This window comes from Macaca fascicularis, chromosome 11 (genome assembly GCF_037993035.2).
Source record: "Macaca fascicularis isolate 582-1 chromosome 11, T2T-MFA8v1.1".
NCBI lineage: Eukaryota > Metazoa > Chordata > Mammalia > Primates > Cercopithecidae > Macaca > Macaca fascicularis.
This window is the reverse complement of record NC_088385.1, coordinates 7,689,261-7,707,470: the sequence shown is the minus strand read 5'-3', so window position 1 is coordinate 7,707,470 and position 18,210 is coordinate 7,689,261. Positions and strand designations below refer to the sequence as shown.

Sequence of the window (18,210 nt, the reverse complement as noted above, 5' to 3'; positions counted from 1 at the left end):
TGCGGAGGCAAGGGGCAAGGTCTTTTTGGGGGGAGCTTCAGGGAAATGATTACCCAGGAGAGAGAAAAAGAGAGTGAGCGCAAGAGAGAGAGAGACCAAGAAAGAAACGCGAAGCAGCCAGAAACAGAAAAGGGGAAGGTGAGGGAGGCTGGCTGGGGAAAGTAGGTTAGGAGGCTAGGGTGGGAGAAGGGAGCCCCCAGAGGCTGGGGAGAGACGGGAACCTTCACTTGGACAAGAAAGAGCTAGACTCAGGCTTGCTGCTGACAGGGAGTTTATTTGGACTGGGCTGCTGAGATCTGCTGGCTGCCTCAGCTCCAGGTCAGAGCTGCTCCGGCTCGGGCTCAGGCCCCAGCTCGCGCTCCAGCTCCGGCTCTGGTTCCAGCTCCGGTTCTTGCTCGAGCTCCTCTATCTTGCTCTGAGCCTGCGGAGGGTGAATCCCTTGCTCTAAGGCAGAAAATCTTCTTGGTCGCCACTGTAAGAAGAGATGGAGAGAGAGATGGAGGGTGGAAGGAGGAGAAGGATGAAGGGAAACGGATTAGGAAGGACACTGAGTCCATCTATTTTTTCTCAGCCACCCTGCCCTCCCCATCTGGTCCTGGCTTTCTCTCAACCCCCGTTCCAGCCTACCCAGGCACAAGCCGTCCCTGGAGTGAGAGGCTTATGAAGAAGGGGGGGCTCCGAGGGCAAGTTCAGGGTCCCCTTTGATCACCTTCCTGAGGAAGGGGTGTCATCAGCACTCTGAGGATGGAAGAGGAGGGGCTGTTGGGGGAGCGGGGTTGGCACGTCCCTGGCTCACCTGTCTTCTCCAAAGGTGAAAGCCAAAGGCTCCAGTCACCAAAAGGAGCAGAAAAAGGACACCAAGGATGAGAAAGAGCGGGAGGTGGCCTGCTCGGAGGGCCCCTGGGGCTCTCCCAGAGCGTTGTGCACCTATGGAGAAAGTACAGGATGAGGTGTAGGGTCAGGGCTAGAAAGGACATTTTGTCACTCCCTCAGACTTTACAGATGCAAGGAGATCCAGAGAGTTTAAGGGACTTGTCCCAGGTCTTTCAGCTGATTATTGGTGGAAACAGGTCAACCCTAGGCAAGAGCCAGAGATCAGGTCCCTGTCTGGAAAGAAAAGTGCTGGGATGGGGGTGGCAGGGGCTGTTCTGGAAGGGGATAAAGATTATTGCTGTGGCATTGGGGTCCTGGCATTTTGGGGCCTCGGACCTGGGCTAGACAGTTCTGTGAAGTATACTGCTGCTCCAAGAAGCGTCTCCCCCTGGTGCAGCTGGCATTGCCAAGGCTGGGAAAGGAGCTGGGCTTCCTGGGCCTCCAGCCATGGTCCTGAGAAACTCCTCTGGGATGGGGTGTTCAGGGGGCTCCACACAAAGTGTTCTTGTCCAGATGCTGGAGTCACCTCACAAAGCAGCTTCCCCAGGGAGCCAGGTGACCCAAAGGATTTGGGAGTCACTGAAAAGAGTAGAAGGAAGAGATCTTTTGGGTTTCTGGCCCCCTTATGTGATACCACAGGTTGAACTCCAAGCCTCAATCACCATGCACTCACTTGGGTTCTGGCCAGGTGAGGTTGGGGAAGGACATCAGGGGTCATGGCCACATTCATCTTTTTCTTTCTATTTAATTTTTTGTTAAATTTTATACAGATGGGTTTTCACCATGTTGCCCAGGCTAGTCTGGAACTTCTGGACTCAAGTGTTCTTCCTGCCTCAGCCTCTCAAAGTGCTGGGATTACAGGCGTGAGCCACCACACCCTGGCGGCCACATTTATCTTGTTCAGACAACGCTCTAGTCAGCTCCTTCCCCTGCTCAAAACATTTCCAGGCTCCCTACTGCCTTCACACTCAAACTGGCCCTGGCAGACCACAGAAGAAATACTATTACAGATTCTTTTATTACTTTCTACTCAAAATGCTCAGAACCCTCAAAATCAGTCAGATGAGCTGACCCCCCGTCCACTTCACAATTTTGCAACTTCCATGACATGGCTCACATCAGTGTCTCCTGCCTTGTGGTGTCCCCTGAATGAACATCATCCCCCTTTCTGAATGTATAGAGAACAGGGAACTGGCCCATTCATCTAGAGACTGAGCATTCTCCAAGTTGTAAAGTGAGAGATGGGAGGAGACTAAGGGTCCTGAAGAGTGATTTGGTGATGCAGACACCTGAGTTTAGACCCAGAGTCTGGCACTTCCCAGGTGTTTTGAGAAAGTCTTCAGGGGTAACTATCTTTCTCATTGAGCTGTCTACATAAAACAGTTGACCTTCAAGAAGGCATTGGACAGAAAGAACTGGTGGGCTTTGATGACTGATGGGACGTAGGGAGGAGGCGGCCAGGTTTCGAGGTGGGTGGATACCAGTGGATTACTGACAGGCTGAGTCAGCAAGGGGATTGGTGGTAGAAAAAGATGGGATTCAGGGTGAGGCGGCTGAGAGGTGGTAGAATATCTAGTTAGAGGTATCCAGAAAGCAAGTGAAAACTCAGGATTGGCCTTCAGGAGATGTATTATCCATTAGCATGTTCATGTATTCATTCAATCTCTATACATTATTAAGCACCTGCCATGGGGTGCTACTACTTAGTGACCGCAGGTGAGTGCTGCAGACATAGTAATCTGTCATGGCTGATAGTTATCAACCAGTCAACACATACTCTCTGAGTATTATTTTTTCTGTGTTTGTTTTATACCATCTTGGAAAACCCTTACTCAGTAAGTATTTGCTGACCAAGGGACGGATTTATTAACTCCTCCCAAATCTAGGCCACTTCCTGCAACTTTAACCCAAGCCCTGTCTGCAAAGTAGAAAAGGGTTCTAGAAATATTTTCTACCTCTTTTGAACCATTTGGAATTTTTGTCACCTTTCCTTCTAACTTCCCAGACCCTCCCGCCAATTGAGAGCAGGGGAGTCCCATAGAGAACAGTGGAACTTTTATCTTGTGACTCAAGAGGAGATTTTCAGTTTCGATTCTTTATTATGGGGGTGAGAAAAGTGGGGGCCGAGATGGGCAGGCTCAGGAACTTGTGCCCAGTGGCCTGGCATCACCCACTGGGTGGGTTTGCTCAGTCTTTGCCCCGCCAGCCCTTCCTCCCTGTTCTTTCTCCCCTGGGAGGGGAGCTACTCCTTTCCCATGTGAGGCTGACCTGTGATGATTGCCAATGTGACAGTGGCATTGAGCTGCTGTCCCTGTAGACGGATATGGCAGATGTAGGTCCCAGCCTGGGCCTGGCTTACATCCTCTAGTCGAAGGGTAAAGTCGCCATTGTCTCCAGCCACCAGGAGGTCAGGGCCTCCCCCAGGAGGAGCCCACTTGGCAGTAAGGAAAGACTGGGTCCCCACAGCAGGAGGCAGGCGGCAGGGCAGCTCCACCCTGGAACCTGCTCCAGCGTACACTGTCAAGGGAGTTGCGGGCTCCAGACCTGAAGAGAAAAGAAAATCCAAATTTAAAGCTGGGTGCTGCAGTGGGGAGGGAGTGCTGGGGCTGCAGGGAAGGGAGGCAGAAGAGTGCAGGAGATGCCCTGGCTCGTAAGAGTGCTAAGGAGCAGAATAAGGTGATGAGCTGAGGATGCGCAGAAACCCAGCAAGTGGGCTTAGCCAGAAGGAGAGGGAAGGCTGGCAATGATGCTGGAAGGCTATGGGAGAAGCAAGAAGGGGCGATGGCAGCTGCAAGGCTGCCAGCAATATAAGGGGGTCGAACAGTGAGGCCCACAGCAATGATGTAGGCCACTGGCTGCCGAGAACCTGGTTTGGGGACCCATAGTCAGGGGAGGTGACAAGGGGGGCAGGAAGGGGTTGTGGTAAAGTGTGAAGCAGAGTGGGGGAGTTACCCAGAACAGTGAGGTTATACATGATGGAGACATTGAAGCCATCTCTGTAGGTGAGGATGCAGCCCCAGAGCCCAGAGTCCATGGGGCCGACATGGGGCAGGAAGAGGAAGCTTTCCGCTAAGTGGTGATGGGGGGACCCCTGGACGGGGACTCGGCCCTGGCCACGGCTCCGGAACCAATGCACAGAGGCTGGGCGGTCAGGGCGGCTGAAGGAGCAGTTCAAAATGACCCAGTCAGAGGTCCTGAGAGACCCTGGGGGGCTGGCAGTCACTGTGCAAGGATAAAGAAGACTTGATCAGCCCACTGGAAACAATTTCCCAACACAGCAGGACTGCCAAGCTGGAAGCTCCTGGAAACAGGAACCTGGCTTTAGACTTGTCTTCTCTCTCGAATCACCCTCTCCCCATCTCAGCTCCCAGCACCTGGAGGTGCATAAAGTGGATCCCCAAGAGTCCCCAGGGCTACTTTCCCCTGTCCCTTGCCTGGAATTTACTTGGCATCAGCCACCCTTGCCGTTCTCCTGGCCTGGATCCCTGCGAAGCCCACCCCCTGAGCCACAGATATCTGAAATGAATCACTCTAGCCCCGTGCTCTCCCCGCTCCGCCCGCCTCTGGGCACTCCCGCGTGGGTGGGAGAAGGGGAGCTCGGGGCTGACACAATCTCTCCACAGGGCCCCCCATACACGTGCTTCGGGGGGCCCCTTCCACTCCAGCAGGCCGCCCACCCCCTTCCTCTACTCTTCTGGGAGCTCTCGGACACGGCCTAGAGCGCAGCCTCTGCCCCAGCCCTTCCTGCCTCCCCGGCGGCAGGGAATGGGGACCCACCTCCCAGCCCCTCTCCGGTCGTCCCGCCCCACATACTCGAGGCCTGGCCCACGCGCAGACGAAGGCGGCAGGAGAGGGCGCGGTCCCTGAGGTGCACCGTGGCGCGGTACTCGCCGGCGTCCGCGCGCCGGGCTGGGCGCAGCCACAGCGAGAAGTCCCCGCGCTGCCGGCCGCGCTCATCCAGCTGGACGCGGGGCTGCAGGGGCAGCCTCCCGCTGCGCAGGCCTCCAGGACCCACGCTCAGCACCGTGTAGCGGCGGGGCCTGGGCCCCCAAGAGTAGGGCGCCGCCGGGCGATGGCCAGGGGCCGGGGGGTGGCCGGGGGCGGGAGCTGGCGGGCCACTGGGCGGGAAAGAGAATGGAGTTGAGAAGTTCAGGGGCAGGCAGCCACCTGTTGAGGATGAGGAAGCCCGCCCCGAGAGTTATCTTGACCACCAACCGTCCTCTCACCCCCGACCCCTCTGTTGGACTGGCAGCATCCCCTTCCGGAGAGAAGGGATGCAGGTGTGAGGGTATTGCAGAGCAAGGGCAGGAACGGTGCGGGCGAGGGCAGGGAGACTGGGTCACTGGCTTCAGAGGGAGTGGCACCTCAGGGTAGGGGACAGAGGACCGGCATGGGTGTTGGGTTGTGAGTGCTGGATTCGGGGGTCCTGTTGCCCAGGTTTGGGGTGCATACCTGTCTGGTTGATGCTGCCAAGTGACCCCTGCTCTTCGCAGAAGGCTGAGATCCTGGAGGGGGATTGTGGGGCTGCAGGGGAGCTGGGCAGGAGCCCCCTCCTGGGCCCACACCACCGAGATCTCAGCCCCTGGCTGGGGAGGCTTCACTAGGTGAGCAAAAGAGAGGCCAAGGGGAGGGGGCGTGAGCCGAGAGGCAGGGGTAGAGAATGAGCCTGGGTGCTTCCCGAGGGAGAAACAGGGTGCAGGAAGAGCTTGGGTTTCTGTCCCTTCTCTGCCCAGAGAGGCTTTGGGGGTGGAAGGACTGTCCATAAAAGGGATTAGAAGAATCCACCACAGAGCTAAGGACCTCAGAACCTTTGTGGCCACAGAGATCCCTGCTGGTCCCCTCCTGTGGGGCCGGAGGTCAACCCTCCCGCCATCCCCGCTTTACCTGGAGCCACCCAGAGCGGCTGCAGAAACAGCAAGCCCAGGAACTGAGCCTCCCACATCTCTCCTATGGTCTGGGCAGCACTGAGCCCTCCAAAAGGAGGTCAGAAAAGGAAAGTGGGCAGTGGTAGGGGGTGGGGGGGGCAAAGGAGAAGTTCTGCAGATAGGGAGGTGGAGGAAGAGGATCTAGAAGAAGGGAGACCAGGAGAGAGCCTTGGAGAGAGGGTGGGGAGGGATGACCAGAGGCCAGAATCCAGAGGAAAGCTGGGCAGATCAGGCAGCCTGAGGAGGTGGGGGGGGTGTCCCAGGGAACAGAGCAGAGCCGTGGCAGAGAGCAGACAGAGCAAAGTGGCTGTCGTGACTGGGATGCCGTTCTCCGGGCCTTCACCCCTGTGCCCGGCCTTCCCTCCACCTTCCCCACTTCCCCTCCTCCCTGCCCGCCCCCCGCACCCCAGGGCTTACGGTTTCACTTCGCAGTGGAAAGTCTGAGGGGGCTGATTCCCAGCAACAGCACCCTCCACCTCTGTGGTGGCGCTCCCCTTGTTTACTTCCTCAGTCCTGGGTCTCCCCACCTCCCCCTCCCCGCCTCTGCCCCACCTTCCAGACTGCTCCCTCTGCCAGGGACCTTCTGCGGCCACGCACCATTTCTGCCTGAAACTGCCCCCTTGCCCATCTCCAAGCTGCCTCCTCAGTCCCAATATTCACACTTCCTTCTTGGCAAGCTCTTTCCTTGTTGCTTAATCTCCTCCCTCATTCTCTTAACCTCCCAGAACTTCGTGACCCCTTTAGACCGGCCTTTCCACCCATCAGTACAATGTTTCCTGGGAACATGGTGGACAGGAAGCTTTACTGCACCCTAAAACATGGTAGGTCTAAGGCGAGGCGTGCCAGCTTTGCGGGGCATGGAGAGTAACTACATTGTATTGAGGCTTCATTACGTGCTAAGCACTGTATAGGACACTTATAGTAATTCATGAAATCTAGTAATTTTCCCCATTGTACAGATGAGGAAACTGAGCTTCCAAGAAATTGTACAATTTGCCAAGGTTAGGGAGTGTGAAGATAAAAGCTGTGAGTGTACCTGTGTGCGGGAGAGTGTTTAATCCTGACCTTGAATGAGTTAAGGGAGTCTCCTGGGACAAATGATGCTGTTGATGAGTCAACACCCCTCCCCACTCCAGCTGCGGCCCCCATGCACTCAGAAGCATTCTCCAATCCAGAGGTTCCGAACTGAGGGGAGAGGGCAAGGGTCATGCAGAGATGGAGAAATGCAGAAATCTCAGCAATCTCCTAACAGAGATCACACTCAGGGGAAACAGAGGCAGTGGGACTAGGGAGGGCCCAAGACTGACAAGAGTCATACAACTCCCGCTCCCCAGCCCAGCCCAGGGAGAGTGGGAGGGCAGGTGACGAAACATACAGCTGACCTGGGAACGACAAGAGGCCCAGGATTTCCCTGCTTGACTGGAAGGAGCTCTCTTCTGTGCCAGGCAAAGGGCATCTCTGATGCCCAGCAGCTCACTCCAGATCCTAGGAGGCTGAGACCCAGGACTACCAGCCCTCTCCCAGCTCAGGGGCAGGACTTCCTGTTTCTGGGCTGTTTCTCTGTGCCTGGTTCAGCACAATAGAGCTGGTAGCTTTCCACTGGGCTCAGCAGTGTCTAGGTCTTGTGTGGGTTAGCAGGGAAGTGTGTATTGCTGGGGAGGAGCATCCCTGAGAATCCAAAACAGGACGTAAGTCAGCTCTCAGAAGAGCTGGGCTCCGGGCCACCCCTGGAGGGCTGCTCTTGTCTTCTTGAGTCGTGGGTGGCAGGAGTGTGCTGCTGCTTTGGTATCAAAGGGAAGGGTCCTGGCAGAATGTGAGGTCAGCCACCCTCATCCCTTCTCTACCCTTTTGTCGCACTGACTGGACCCCCCCGGGAAAGCAGGAGACAGGTTAAAAACAGAAGCGCGACCATTTCTTTATTAAATTATACAAAAAGGGAGGGGAGGGGGGCAGCTGTGGGGCTCGGCCCCAACCCCGGCCCCACCCCGGCCTGGCGCTGTCTGAGAAGAGGGGATCTGAGGGAGATCCAGGGGTCAGGCAGGATAGGGATGGGGCAGGACATGAGGCTGGGGGATGCAGAGGTTAGGTGGGAGAGGCTACCAGAGGAAGGACGGGGCTGGTAGGGGAGGGAGAAAGAGAGCAAAGAGAGAGAGGAGCAATTGGGGGCCAGCTGGGGAGCTCAGATGGAGCAGGTCAGGAGGTGGAACAATGGCAGAGTGAGGGTGGAGGGCGCAGTGTCTGGAAAGGCGGAAATGAGAAGGCTGGGGAGAAAGAAGAGGGTGGCAGCTCTGGTGCAGGGCCCAGAGCAGGGAGCCAGGTGAACAGTGGCTGGACTTGTCTGCCCCCACCCCCACCTCCAGGCCCAGAGAGGCCTCCCAACCCCAGCCTGTTGGCAGGGGCTCACGCCGATGCCCCATTTTCTGTCTTCTGCCGCTTGGGATCAGCTTCATCCTGTGGAGAGGGAGAGAATGGGGGAGTTGTAAAATGGGAGGGGAGACCTCCCCCTGTCCCGGTCCTGTTCCAGCCCCCACCCCTGCTGCACAGGTATCTGGGTCCAAATCCAAAGGGCGCCCAGCCCGGCTGCATCCCTGACAGCCCCTCAGGCCCAGCAACCCAGCCCAAACCTCCTCTTCGGCAGCTCTCTTCAGCGCGGGCCCTTCGTCATCCTCTTCTTCTTCTTCCTCATCTGAGGAGCCAGAAATGGGTCATTGGGGAAGGGCAGGAAGCTCCGGCACAGACCCCCTGTGGTTGCCCTTAGCCCTGCTTCAGGTCTTCAAACCCACCCTGACTCTGCTCATTGGAGCCCAGACTTTGCCAGCCCAGCCTCCCCTGCCCCTCCCCACCTTCTTCTTCCCCTTCATCTTCCTCCTCTCCATCCTCAGCAGTTTCTTCTTCTTCCTCCTCAGCCCCGTTCTCCTCCTCCTGTGGGGACCAGGAGAGGGAGTAGCCTCAGGCTGGCTGCATGCCCTGCCCACCATTACCACCAATGGGAGGGGAGACTGGGTGAGAAAAGGACTTGGGAGGGGCCTCAGGGTGGGGCAGCAAGGATGAGAGGGCTCAGTGCAAGGGCAGGACCCAGCACCCTCAGAAGGAAAGTGGAGGAAGGATGAGATGATTGGAAGATGGTAGGGTAGATGTGGTCCTCTCCCTGACCCCTCCACACCTCCACCACTTCTTTCTTTCGCTCTTTCCGGCTTGCCTTCTCCTCCACCTTCTCCTTCTTCTCCTTCAGGTCCTGCAAGGGAGAAAGAGGTCACCTTTCTCACCACAAATGGCTTGCAGCCCCTAAGTCCCTGCAGCCCCCGTCCTCCCTCTGTAGTGAACTTAGAGGAGTATGAACTGAAAAGGTGGCCATAACTTAGAGACAGAATAGGGGCCCCGGGGTCCTTACATTAGGGCCATGAAGGGGTTGAGACCAAACACCTCCTTCCCCAAGACCCAAGGTGGGGTGGGAAAGGGATGAAGAAGCAGGAGCTGGCAACCAGGGTAACGATCCCCACCCCCATCAAGTTCTCCCAAACCTCACTGGCTGAAGAGTTCAGCTCAGCAAAGCAAATCCTCTCCATCTGCTTGCAGCCTCAGTGCCCCACCCCCTCCTGTGTCCCTCCGCCTCCCTGGCCTGCCCCCCACTGCCCGCCCAGCTCTGCCTTTTGTCTACCTCTGGGGCCTTTTCCTGAGGACTCTCTCTCCTGGGCATCCCTCCCAGCTTCCCCTTCAGCTTCTAAGGTCTTTGTTTCTCTCCGTCTGTGTCTCCCTAATCCTCAGGCCCCTACTTGGCCAAACACTACCAGAGATAGGGAGAGCACCTGAGCACATTCCTAGCACCCCTCCCACTTTCTGCCCTCCCCACCCCAAAACAGTTCAAGTAGTTTCCTTCTTCCTGCCTCCCATGATGTATGCATGGGTGTAGTGGAAGAGTGGAAGTAGCATTTCCAGTGGAAATGTAGGTGAAGTAGGAGAGAAAACAAGGAGGGGAAGAGTAGCAGGCACGGGAGACAAGGAGAGAGCAACAAACAAGGTCTGTGACTGGGGTGGGACAGGAATGGAGAAGAGGGAGGCACCTGTCTAGTGGACCCTCCCACCGGCCAGCCCCTCTCCTTCACCCCAAGATCCTAGCAGGCATAGGATGACATCCTGTGCTGATATGGCAGCGGGAGATGCCCATGTGAGTCCCTTCTGGACACTACACTAGCCTCCCAATTCAGATTCCAGTCCTCTCCCCACCCACTCCTTGGCAGGCACAGTGTAACACGGTAGGTGTCCTTGTGTGATCTGATCTGGTGTTGGTGTGCCATGCTGTGTATCTGATTCCATGTGAATGGAAGTCTCCTGTGTGAGATCACCCTGGGAGGGGGGTCTTTTCTGGAACAGGATAGGGGATAGGAGAGGAGCCCGGTGCAGAACGCCTGACCTGAGGGGCACTCAATTCCCTTCTCCCTTTAAGGGTAGCTGAGAACTCTTCACCCTCACTCCAGCGAGGCTGCCCTTCCACCCCACCGTGAGGTCTTCATTTCTGTGCCACAAGGTCAGTATGGCATTTCCACTACCTAGTGGGCTCTTCCCTACATCCTGGGCCAGGAGAGCAAGGAGCTGGTCAGCTTCTCTCTGGGAGCCCCAGCACCAGAAGTCTGTAGGGCCCTGGCCTGACTTTCCCATCTGGGCTGATGGAGGGAGGGAGTGAGAATACCAGAGACCAAAGTTCAAGAGGCCGGGCCCTCTCCTCCCCTGTTCTGTCCTTCTGGTCACTGTCCTTCCATGATCCCTTTTCCAGGAGAATATGTGACCTGGGCCCTAGGTCTTCTGCTAAGCGGCCCTCTGGCCTCATTTACTCAAGACAGGCACACACACCTACACCGGCCGACAGCGATGCACAGAGAGGGGCACCCACGCGATGGGAGACACATGGCCCAGCGCTGGGCCATTCTGGTACACACTCTTGAGACAGCACGGGAGCAAAGCGGAGCCACTTAACACTCACAAAGCGACAACATGGCTCCAGAAAATCTACGTCTCCACATGCACACATGTAACTGACACGGGCAGTCCCACACACTCGCTGGATTTCAGACATACAAAGACACCTACTCAGTGAAGTCACATGCCACCGCACAGCCCGCCGGAGGGCCACACGGGCGCACCTTGGCAGATCGCACACAGCCCCTCTCCCACCGCCGTTAATCCCATTGGCTCCCCCCGTTTCACTTCGCTGGCCTCCGGGAGACCAGTGTGACGGCCCCTCAGCAACCACCGCGCCCCAACCCGCCCCGCCACACACATACACACACAAGATAGGGCTCCCAGCCCCCAAACCCCGGCCGCGTTAATTTCCCAAAGCGACACTCCGAAGGTTCCCTGGGGAAATTAGAGAAGGCTGGAAGAGAAGCAAGGGCGAACGGATGGGGCAGGGGAAGGGAGCTGATGAGGGCGAGGACAGCTCGACGCAATGCCATGCAATGCCCAGCCTCGGCTTTTTCGAAGGCTATTCCTGCCCCGCTTCTAATTTTTAGGAATTCGAGATTCTTCCAGTGTGTATGTGGGAAAGGGACGATGAAGAAAAAATAAAGCTGAAAGCCAGCTGAGGGGAGGGAACGAGAAAACAGAGGCAGCCGCCGTCCGGGGAGAGAAGCGAGCGACGGTCGGGCCGCGGGGAGGGGCCGGGAGGAGTAGCCTCCAGGGAGAGTCCTGTTTACACTTGAGGATCTCAAACCGCTTAGCGAGGAAAGGTGAGGTCGGGTTGCAAGGAGAGACGCGGCAGCGGGGCGCAGGGAGGGGGCGCGGCAAAGTGAGACTCGGGGCGTTGGGACGGAAAGCCGGACGGGATCCGGTCAGCGAGGTGGGGCCGAAGAGGGGTGGGGACGGCTGCGGGGGCCGGCGCGACCGGAGCGGCGAGGCCGGGCGCCGTGGTGCGCGCAGGGCAGCTAGAGGGCGCTGGCGCTAGCCGCGCGGAGCCGGGAAGGCAGCTCCGGGCCGGGGAGCGGTGGGAGGGCGCAGTGGGGTCCGCCAGGACCCGGGCGCGAGGGCCGCGCGGGGCCGTCGGGGGCGACCCGGGGCGGAGGACCGCGCCGGGCCCCAGGGCCACGCGAAGTCCGGGCCGCCGCTGCCCCCGCCCGTACCTTGGCGCTCAACTCGGCCGCTGCCTCCACGCTTTTCTCCGACATGGTGCCGGTGCCGGGGCCGGGGCCGGGGCTGGCGGGGAGCCGGGGTCCCGGAGCCGAGACGGAGGGGCCCTGGACGGCGGAGGGTGGCCGCGGCCGGAACCTGGCGCGGTGGCGGCGGCGGCGGCGACAGCGGCAGCGGCGGCCGCTCGGCAAGCTGGGTCTCTGGAAGAGGCGGCAGAGGCGCGCGGGGTGGGGCGGGGGTGGGTCTGGAGCGGAGACCCGCAGGGCTGCGGCCGTCCGGAGGGCGGGCGGAAGGGCGGTGCAGGCGGTGGCCGGCGCGCTCGGCCGCGGTCGCTCGGTCCCGGGCTTGCCACCCCCGCACCAGCAGAGCTGCCGCCGACCAGCCGCTGCCGCCCCCGGGAAGGGAACCCGCTTATAAGGCGGCGCTGCCCGACGGGAGGGGCTTCCCAGGGGTGGGGCAGGCGGGAGCGGGGAGGAGAGGAGAGGGGAGGGGGATGAAAGAGGAGGTTGGAGAGGTGGGGATAGGAGGATGAAAGCGAGGGGAGGGAGAGCTAGAGAGTCGGGAGGGAGGACGAGACCAGGAGGGGGAAATGGAGAGACTGACGGCCGCGGAGAAAGAGTGGGGCGAGGAGGTGGGAAGGGGTGGGGTTCCTGCGGGGAGGCACCTTTCCAAATCCCAACCTACTGCCTGCGAATGTGGAGTCTGGCTTTTGGGGGCGGACTGGAGAGGTGGCCAGAATCCTACTGACCCCAAAAAAAGCCCTGGGATTTTGTCAAAGGGTGGGGTGAGGGGAGCAGATGGGAAGATAGGGCAGGTATTTGAGAAACCAAAAGCTTAAAGAAGAGGAATAGGGTTCGGGCGCTCCTTCCACACCACGCCGGATTTCCCCCTCTCATCCTCCATCCACATTCTCTGGATGGCCTTGAGGGATGGGAGGGCAGAAAGGGCGGCCCAGCCTTCCCTCCCGCCAGATTGACACTTGTGACCCTTGCCGGGTGCCTGCCTTCCTGTCCCCGTGCTGTGAGCTGGAGGGAGTCAGGCCCCTGGTCTCCTTTGCTTCCAGCTCTCCTCCATCTTCTACCTCTCTTATTCGCCTGTCACCTCACTTTTATTCGCCTGGTCCTTCTATTTCTCTTCATCTGTCCTCAGTCATCTGTACCCAGACCCCTCCCTCACAACCAATTATAACTCGAATCGCTCCCATTCTTCTCTCACCTCTTCTCCACTCCTTACTGACCCTCTTCTGCCCTTACACCTCTGCACTCCTTACTGACCCTCTTCTGCCCTTACACCTCTGGTCTCTTTCCCTACCTTTCCCAGACAACCCTGCTCTTGTCTTATCTGAGTCAGGCACCTGGCCCTCTATTCTTGGCTGGCTTTCCTCAACTCCTCTTTCTGTCCTCATTTTTTACATTTGCCGTCCGTTAGCTTTTCTCATTCCTCTGCTGCCATCTTCCCTAGCCTTTCTGGGTTATATTTGCCTCCTTTGCAAATATAATACAGGTCCAGGTCTGGAGTTCCAGCCCCACCCTATTCCAGACATCCTCAGCTCCTCGCCCTCAATCTCGGTATCTTTGAGTCATTTTGAAAAGCTTGGGATTTCAGAAGGGAACAGGGGCTGGGTTGTGTATTAAAGGTCAGGAAGGTGGACGGGGTGGAAGGCTGGGGTTTGGAAAAAGTCCTTTGGTGTGCGTGCACTCCTATATTTGTCTGTCATTATCATTATTCCTCATCTTATTTTCATTTTATTAATAAAAAACCATTTTGATGATCATTATCATTATTTTGTATTGGAGTGCTTAAATACACCATCTTTTGGTCCCTTGATGTACACGCCTCCCAGTTTCTCTTTCTGACTTTTCTATCAATATTTCATTCTCAGTCTCCTCAAAAATCTTGGGGCCCCACCCAGGATTTTTCCTTGCCGGACTCTATCTTTTCTGAGATCTTTCCATGTCCCTCTCTCAATCTGTTTCTCTGACTCACTGGCTGATGTCTTCAGCCGTCTCTCACCATCTCCATCTCTGTACTCCTCTTGCTTCATTTATCTCCCTCTCCTCGATCCTTTGCTACTCCCCCCCCAACCAACCCAGTCTCCCAGTCTCGCTCCCTCCCCATCAGGCTCTTTCCTCTCCCTCCCGCCTTCCTTTCCTTTTCCCTCCACTCCACCTCCCAGCCCCGCCTGCTGTCTCGGACACCCTGCTGGGCTCTTACCCTGTTGCCCTGGTAACCGCCCCCCACTCCGGTCACCTCCACTCCCCTCCCCCCTCCAATCACCGCCACCAACAACCTCCATCCACCTTCCTCCTATTTTTCCTGATAGCCAATAGAAACCCTGTTGCCAGGTGGAATGCTCATTTGAATCAGCCAATCCAGAAGCCTAACTGCTTGCCCTGCCTTATATGGGGATGTGAGATGGGCCACTCCCCCAACTCCAGCCCCACAGGGGACCAGCCCCTCCAGTGTCCCTTCTCCCCGCCCTAAAGAGAGGCTGGGACACTCCCTCTCACCCTTCCATAAGGGGCCTGGCCTCCCACTTCTCTAACTGGGACCACCAGGGTTAGCGTGGGCTGTGGGCCGGACTGTGGGCTGGGCCTCAGGGCTGGGGGTGGGAATGAGGTGTGATTAGGGAAGGGGAGGCGGAGGGAGCCGGGAATTTTGCCCAGGGAGGGGTGTCTGGGAGCAGAGGCAGCTGCAGTGGAAAATTCCAGAGAGATGGAGAGGCAGAGAATGGGAATCCTGCCCCAAAGCCCAAGGGAGTGCCTTGAGAATCTAAGAGCTTGGACACTAGGGTCCGAGGGACCCCAGGGAAAAGGTCTAGGAAGCTGGAGGCCTGGATCGAATTCCTTTCCTGCGTGGATGAAGCATCCTTTAGCCTTCTCTCTCTGGTTGGACAACAAGCCAGTCTTCTGAAGTCTTGGCTTCATGAGAAAGAAGCTGGAAGTGAGACTTGGGATGAATGTGGAGTGAGTGGGATCTGAAAGCCACCCGACAGTCCTAGGGGTTAGCCTCAAGCCTCTGGGGCCAACGGTGTTAAATGCCTGTGTTTGCTTTTCTCCATGGAACTATTTCTGAGGCTTTGTGGAGGCTTGCCTATTCCTAGAATTACCTTACTCTACAGTCCAATTGAGAATTTCTCCCACTAGTTGAATGGGGGAAACATGTGCTTCTTACACATTTTCTGAAAGTGGGAAAAAAGTGACCAGGTGAGAACAACGAAGGTCTGAGCCCCCCGGAAACGATGACTTCTGGCCTGACATCCTAGAAATTTACCTTGATACCATGTGTGGGAAGTGTTCAATTCTAGTTATTTCCATCTCATTCTTGGTGAATTCTTCCCTCTCTCCAGCTTCCTGGATTTTTTTCAGTGTGCCTATTTCTCCTATTGGTTAAGGGGTAAGGAAGGCCTAGTTATCATTCAAGGCCTTGGAAGACAGACTTGAAAGTTGGGGGAGTTATCTTCACTCCTTGTTTTATTTTATCCCCCTTCCATTCCCAGTGACCTCATTTTCTATCCCCCATTTCCCCCATTTTCCTTTGCTTTTTTTTTTTTTTTTTCCAATCTAAAACTTTTCAAAATGAAAGTCAGTGGAGAGTTGAAAGGAGAAGGAGTCCTAGAGGAAGACCTAAATTAGCCTAACTTCGATCATGTTTTTTTATTGTTGTTGTTTTGAGACAGAGTCTCACTCTGTCAAACAGGCCGGAGTGCAGTGGCACAATCTCCACTCACTACAACCTCTGCCTCCTGGGTTCAAGCAATTCTCATGCCTCAGCCTCCCAAGCAGCTGGGATTACAATCGTGCACCACCACACCTGGATAATTTTGTATTTTTAGTAGAGATGGAGTTTCACTATGTTGGCCAAGCTGGTCTCCTGACCTCAGGTGATCTGCCCACCTCGGCCTCCCAAAGTGCTGGGAGTTCAGGCATGAGTCATCACACCCGGCCGGATCATGTTTGAGTGTGTTACCTCCACGAGTGTTAAGAATAAGGAGAGATCATCTTCCAAGCAACACTAAGGCATATCCATCATGCGTCCCATCTCCGTGGGTACTCCCTTTCTAGAATGCCTCCCTGATTCCTCCTGACTTTGCAGACCCTTATCCATTTTTTCCATATGTTGTTCTCAACACCAAATCGCCTTCCTTGGTCTTCCACCCATACTGATGTCTCCTATGGCATAGTATCTAGCACCACACCAGGCACAAACAAGAAAGCTCAATAAACCACATATTTCCGAGCCCAGAAGCACCATTTTGGACTCAATCTGACAGCTCTCTCAGCCTTCTTCAAGGAGGCTGGGAAAACACAACATGCTGCCGGGATACTGGCTTCCCTCTGTCTGACTTGAGATCTTCCCAGTAACTACTGATGTCCTGGTTGGAAATCTCTTTTATGTTTTGAACATCACAACCAAAGTTTCTGTAGCTTTCCTACTTTTCTCCATGAACTTTCTCCCCAGTAAAAAAAGAATGAGTTTCACCTTTGTACCTCTCCTTCAGATTATTTTTTATATATATATATATATATTTTTTTTTTTTTTGAGACAGGGTCTCACTCTTTCACCTGGACTAAGCACAGTGGCAGGATCTCAGCTTGCTGCAACCTCTGCCTCCAGAGGCTCAAGTGATCCTCCCACCTCAGCCTCAGCAGCTAGGACTAGAGGCGCCCCACCACACCTGGCTAATTTTTTTTATTTTTCGTAGAGATGGGTGTTCACCATGTTGCTCAGACTGGTCTCGAACTCCTGGGCTCAAGCGATCCACCCACCTCAGCTTCCATTACAGGCGTGAGCCACCAAGTGGGCCCTTCTTCAGAATCTTTACTGGCTTTTCTTATTCCCCCTGCCCTCCTTCGTGACTGTCTTTGCCTTTTTTTTTTTTCTTTTTTTGAGACAGAATCTTGCTCTGTCCCCCAGGCTGGAGTGCAGTGACGTGATCTCGGCTCACTGTAACCTCTGCCTCCCAGGTTCAAGTGATCCTCCTGCGTCAGCCTCCCAAGTAGCTGGGATTACAGGCGCCTGCTACGGCGCCCAGCTAATTTTTGTATTTTTAGTCGATACTGGGTTTCACCATCTTGGCCAGTCTAGTCTAAAATTCCTGACTTCATGATTCACCTGCATTGGCCTCCCAAAGTGCTGGGATTACGGGTGTAAGCTACTACACTCGGCCTCACCTTTGCTTTTATACCTAGAATAGTTTGCTATTGCCTGACCCTCCCTGTCCTGCCTTCAATTTTTCCCCCACATTCACTCTTCAACATGTCTTCATGGGCGTTCAACAAAGTCCAGAAGGAAGGCAACATTATGGGTGCTTTCCAGCTCTGTCCAACAAAACTTTCTGTGATGATGGAAATGTTCTTTATCTGCACTTTCCAATACAGTAGCCAATAGTCCTGTGTGGTTACTGAACACTTGAAAATGTGGCTAGTGCAACTGAGGAACTGAATTTTTTTTTTTTTAAGTTTTTTTGTTTTGTTTTGTTGTTGTTTTTTTGTTTTTGTTTTTGTAGAGATGGAGTCTTGCTCTGTCACCCAGGCTGGAGGGCTGGAGTGCAGTGGCATGATTTCTGCTCACTGCAACCTCTGCCTCCCAAGTTCAAGCAATTCTCCTGCCTCAGCCTCCTGAGTAGCTGGGACTGCAGGCACATGCCGCCATGCCCTGCTAATTTCTTTTGTATTTTAGTAGAGACGAGGTTTCACCATGTTGCGCAGGCTGGTCTCTTAACTCCTGAGCTCAGGCAATCCGCCCACCTTGGCCTCCCAAAGTGCTACGATTACAGGCATGAGCCACCGCACCTGGCCTTTTAATTACATTTATGTATTTATTTATTTTTTGAGACAGAGTCTCGCCCTATTGGCAGGGTGGAGTGCAGTGGCGCGATCTCGGCTCACTGCAACCTCCGCCTCCTGGATTCAAGCAATTCTTCTGCCTCAGCCTCCTGAGTAGCTGGGACTACAGGTGCACACCACCGTGCCGGGCTAATTTTTGTATTTTTAGTAGAGATGGGGTTTCACCATGTTGGCCAGGATGGTCTTGATTTCTTGACCTCGTGATCCCCCCACCTCAGCCTCCCAAAGTGCTGGGATTACAGGCGTGAGCCACCGCGCCCGGCCATTAATTAAATTTAAATAGTTAAATAGCCACATGTGGCTAGTGGGTGGCTATTTTCCCATATAGGACAGCACCACTTTAGACCTTGGCCCTAAACTGCCTCTTTTCCTTTTTTTTTTTTTTTTTTTTTTTGAGACAGAGTCTTGCTCTGTCGCCCAGGCTGGAGTGCTGTCACACTATC

The 18,210-nt window shown here is 55.6% G+C and overlaps 2 protein-coding genes across 14 annotated transcripts; both read right to left on the bottom strand.

Annotated features, from left to right (window-relative positions):
* Positions 1-254: 254 nt before the first annotated feature.
* LAG3 (lymphocyte activating 3) lies at positions 255-6,458 on the bottom strand. Of its 13 annotated transcripts, none has more exons than XM_074006197.1 (8): positions 6,216-6,458; positions 5,326-5,473; positions 4,651-4,991; positions 3,826-4,095; positions 3,142-3,417; positions 1,210-1,452; positions 797-927; positions 255-472 (listed from the first exon to the last, which is right to left on the bottom strand). In XM_074006197.1, the coding sequence occupies exons 3-8, from the start codon at positions 4,682-4,684 to the stop codon at positions 320-322; spliced, it is 1,107 nt and encodes a 368-aa protein (XP_073862298.1). In that variant the 5' UTR covers positions 4,685-4,991; positions 5,326-5,473; positions 6,216-6,458; the 3' UTR covers positions 255-319. The 13 variants fall into 13 exon arrangements, with proteins under 13 accessions (XP_073862298.1, XP_073862299.1, XP_045220578.2 ...); XM_074006198.1 differs by having other exon boundaries at positions 4,687-4,991; XM_045364643.3 differs by lacking the exon at positions 6,216-6,458 and adding an exon at positions 5,758-5,839.
* Positions 6,459-7,688: 1,230 nt separating this feature from the next.
* On the bottom strand, positions 7,689-12,305 carry PTMS (parathymosin). Its single transcript, XM_045364651.2, has 5 exons — positions 11,912-12,305; positions 8,962-9,033; positions 8,642-8,720; positions 8,423-8,484; positions 7,689-8,249 (listed from the first exon to the last, which is right to left on the bottom strand). Exons 1-5 carry the CDS (start codon positions 11,954-11,956, stop codon positions 8,199-8,201), a joined length of 309 nt encoding a protein of 102 aa, XP_045220586.1. The 5' UTR covers positions 11,957-12,305; the 3' UTR covers positions 7,689-8,198.
* Positions 12,306-18,210: the final 5,905 nt, after the last annotated feature.

Coding starts and splice junctions, on each gene's coding strand:
- PTMS (XM_045364651.2), bottom strand. CDS start 11,956: ATGTCGGAGAAAAGCGTGGAGGCAGCGGCCGAGTTGAGCGCCAAG. Junction 9,034..11,911: donor CGGCCGAGTTGAGCGCCAAG/GTACGGGCGGGG, acceptor TCTCCCTTGCAG/GACCTGAAGGAGAAGAAGGA. Junction 8,485..8,641: donor AGATGAAGGGGAAGAAGAAG/GTGGGGAGGGGC, acceptor CTGGCTCCTCAG/ATGAGGAAGAAGAAGAAGAG.
- LAG3 (XM_045364641.3), bottom strand. CDS start 5,636: ATGGACAGTCCTTCCACCCCCAAAGCCTCTCTGGGCAGAGAAGGGACA. Junction 4,992..5,325: donor TGGCAGCATCAACCAGACAG/GTATGCACCCCA, acceptor TTTCCCGCCCAG/TGGCCCGCCAGCTCCCGCCC. Junction 1,453..3,141: donor CACATTGGCAATCATCACAG/GTCAGCCTCACA, acceptor TACTCTTTTCAG/TGACTCCCAAATCCTTTGGG.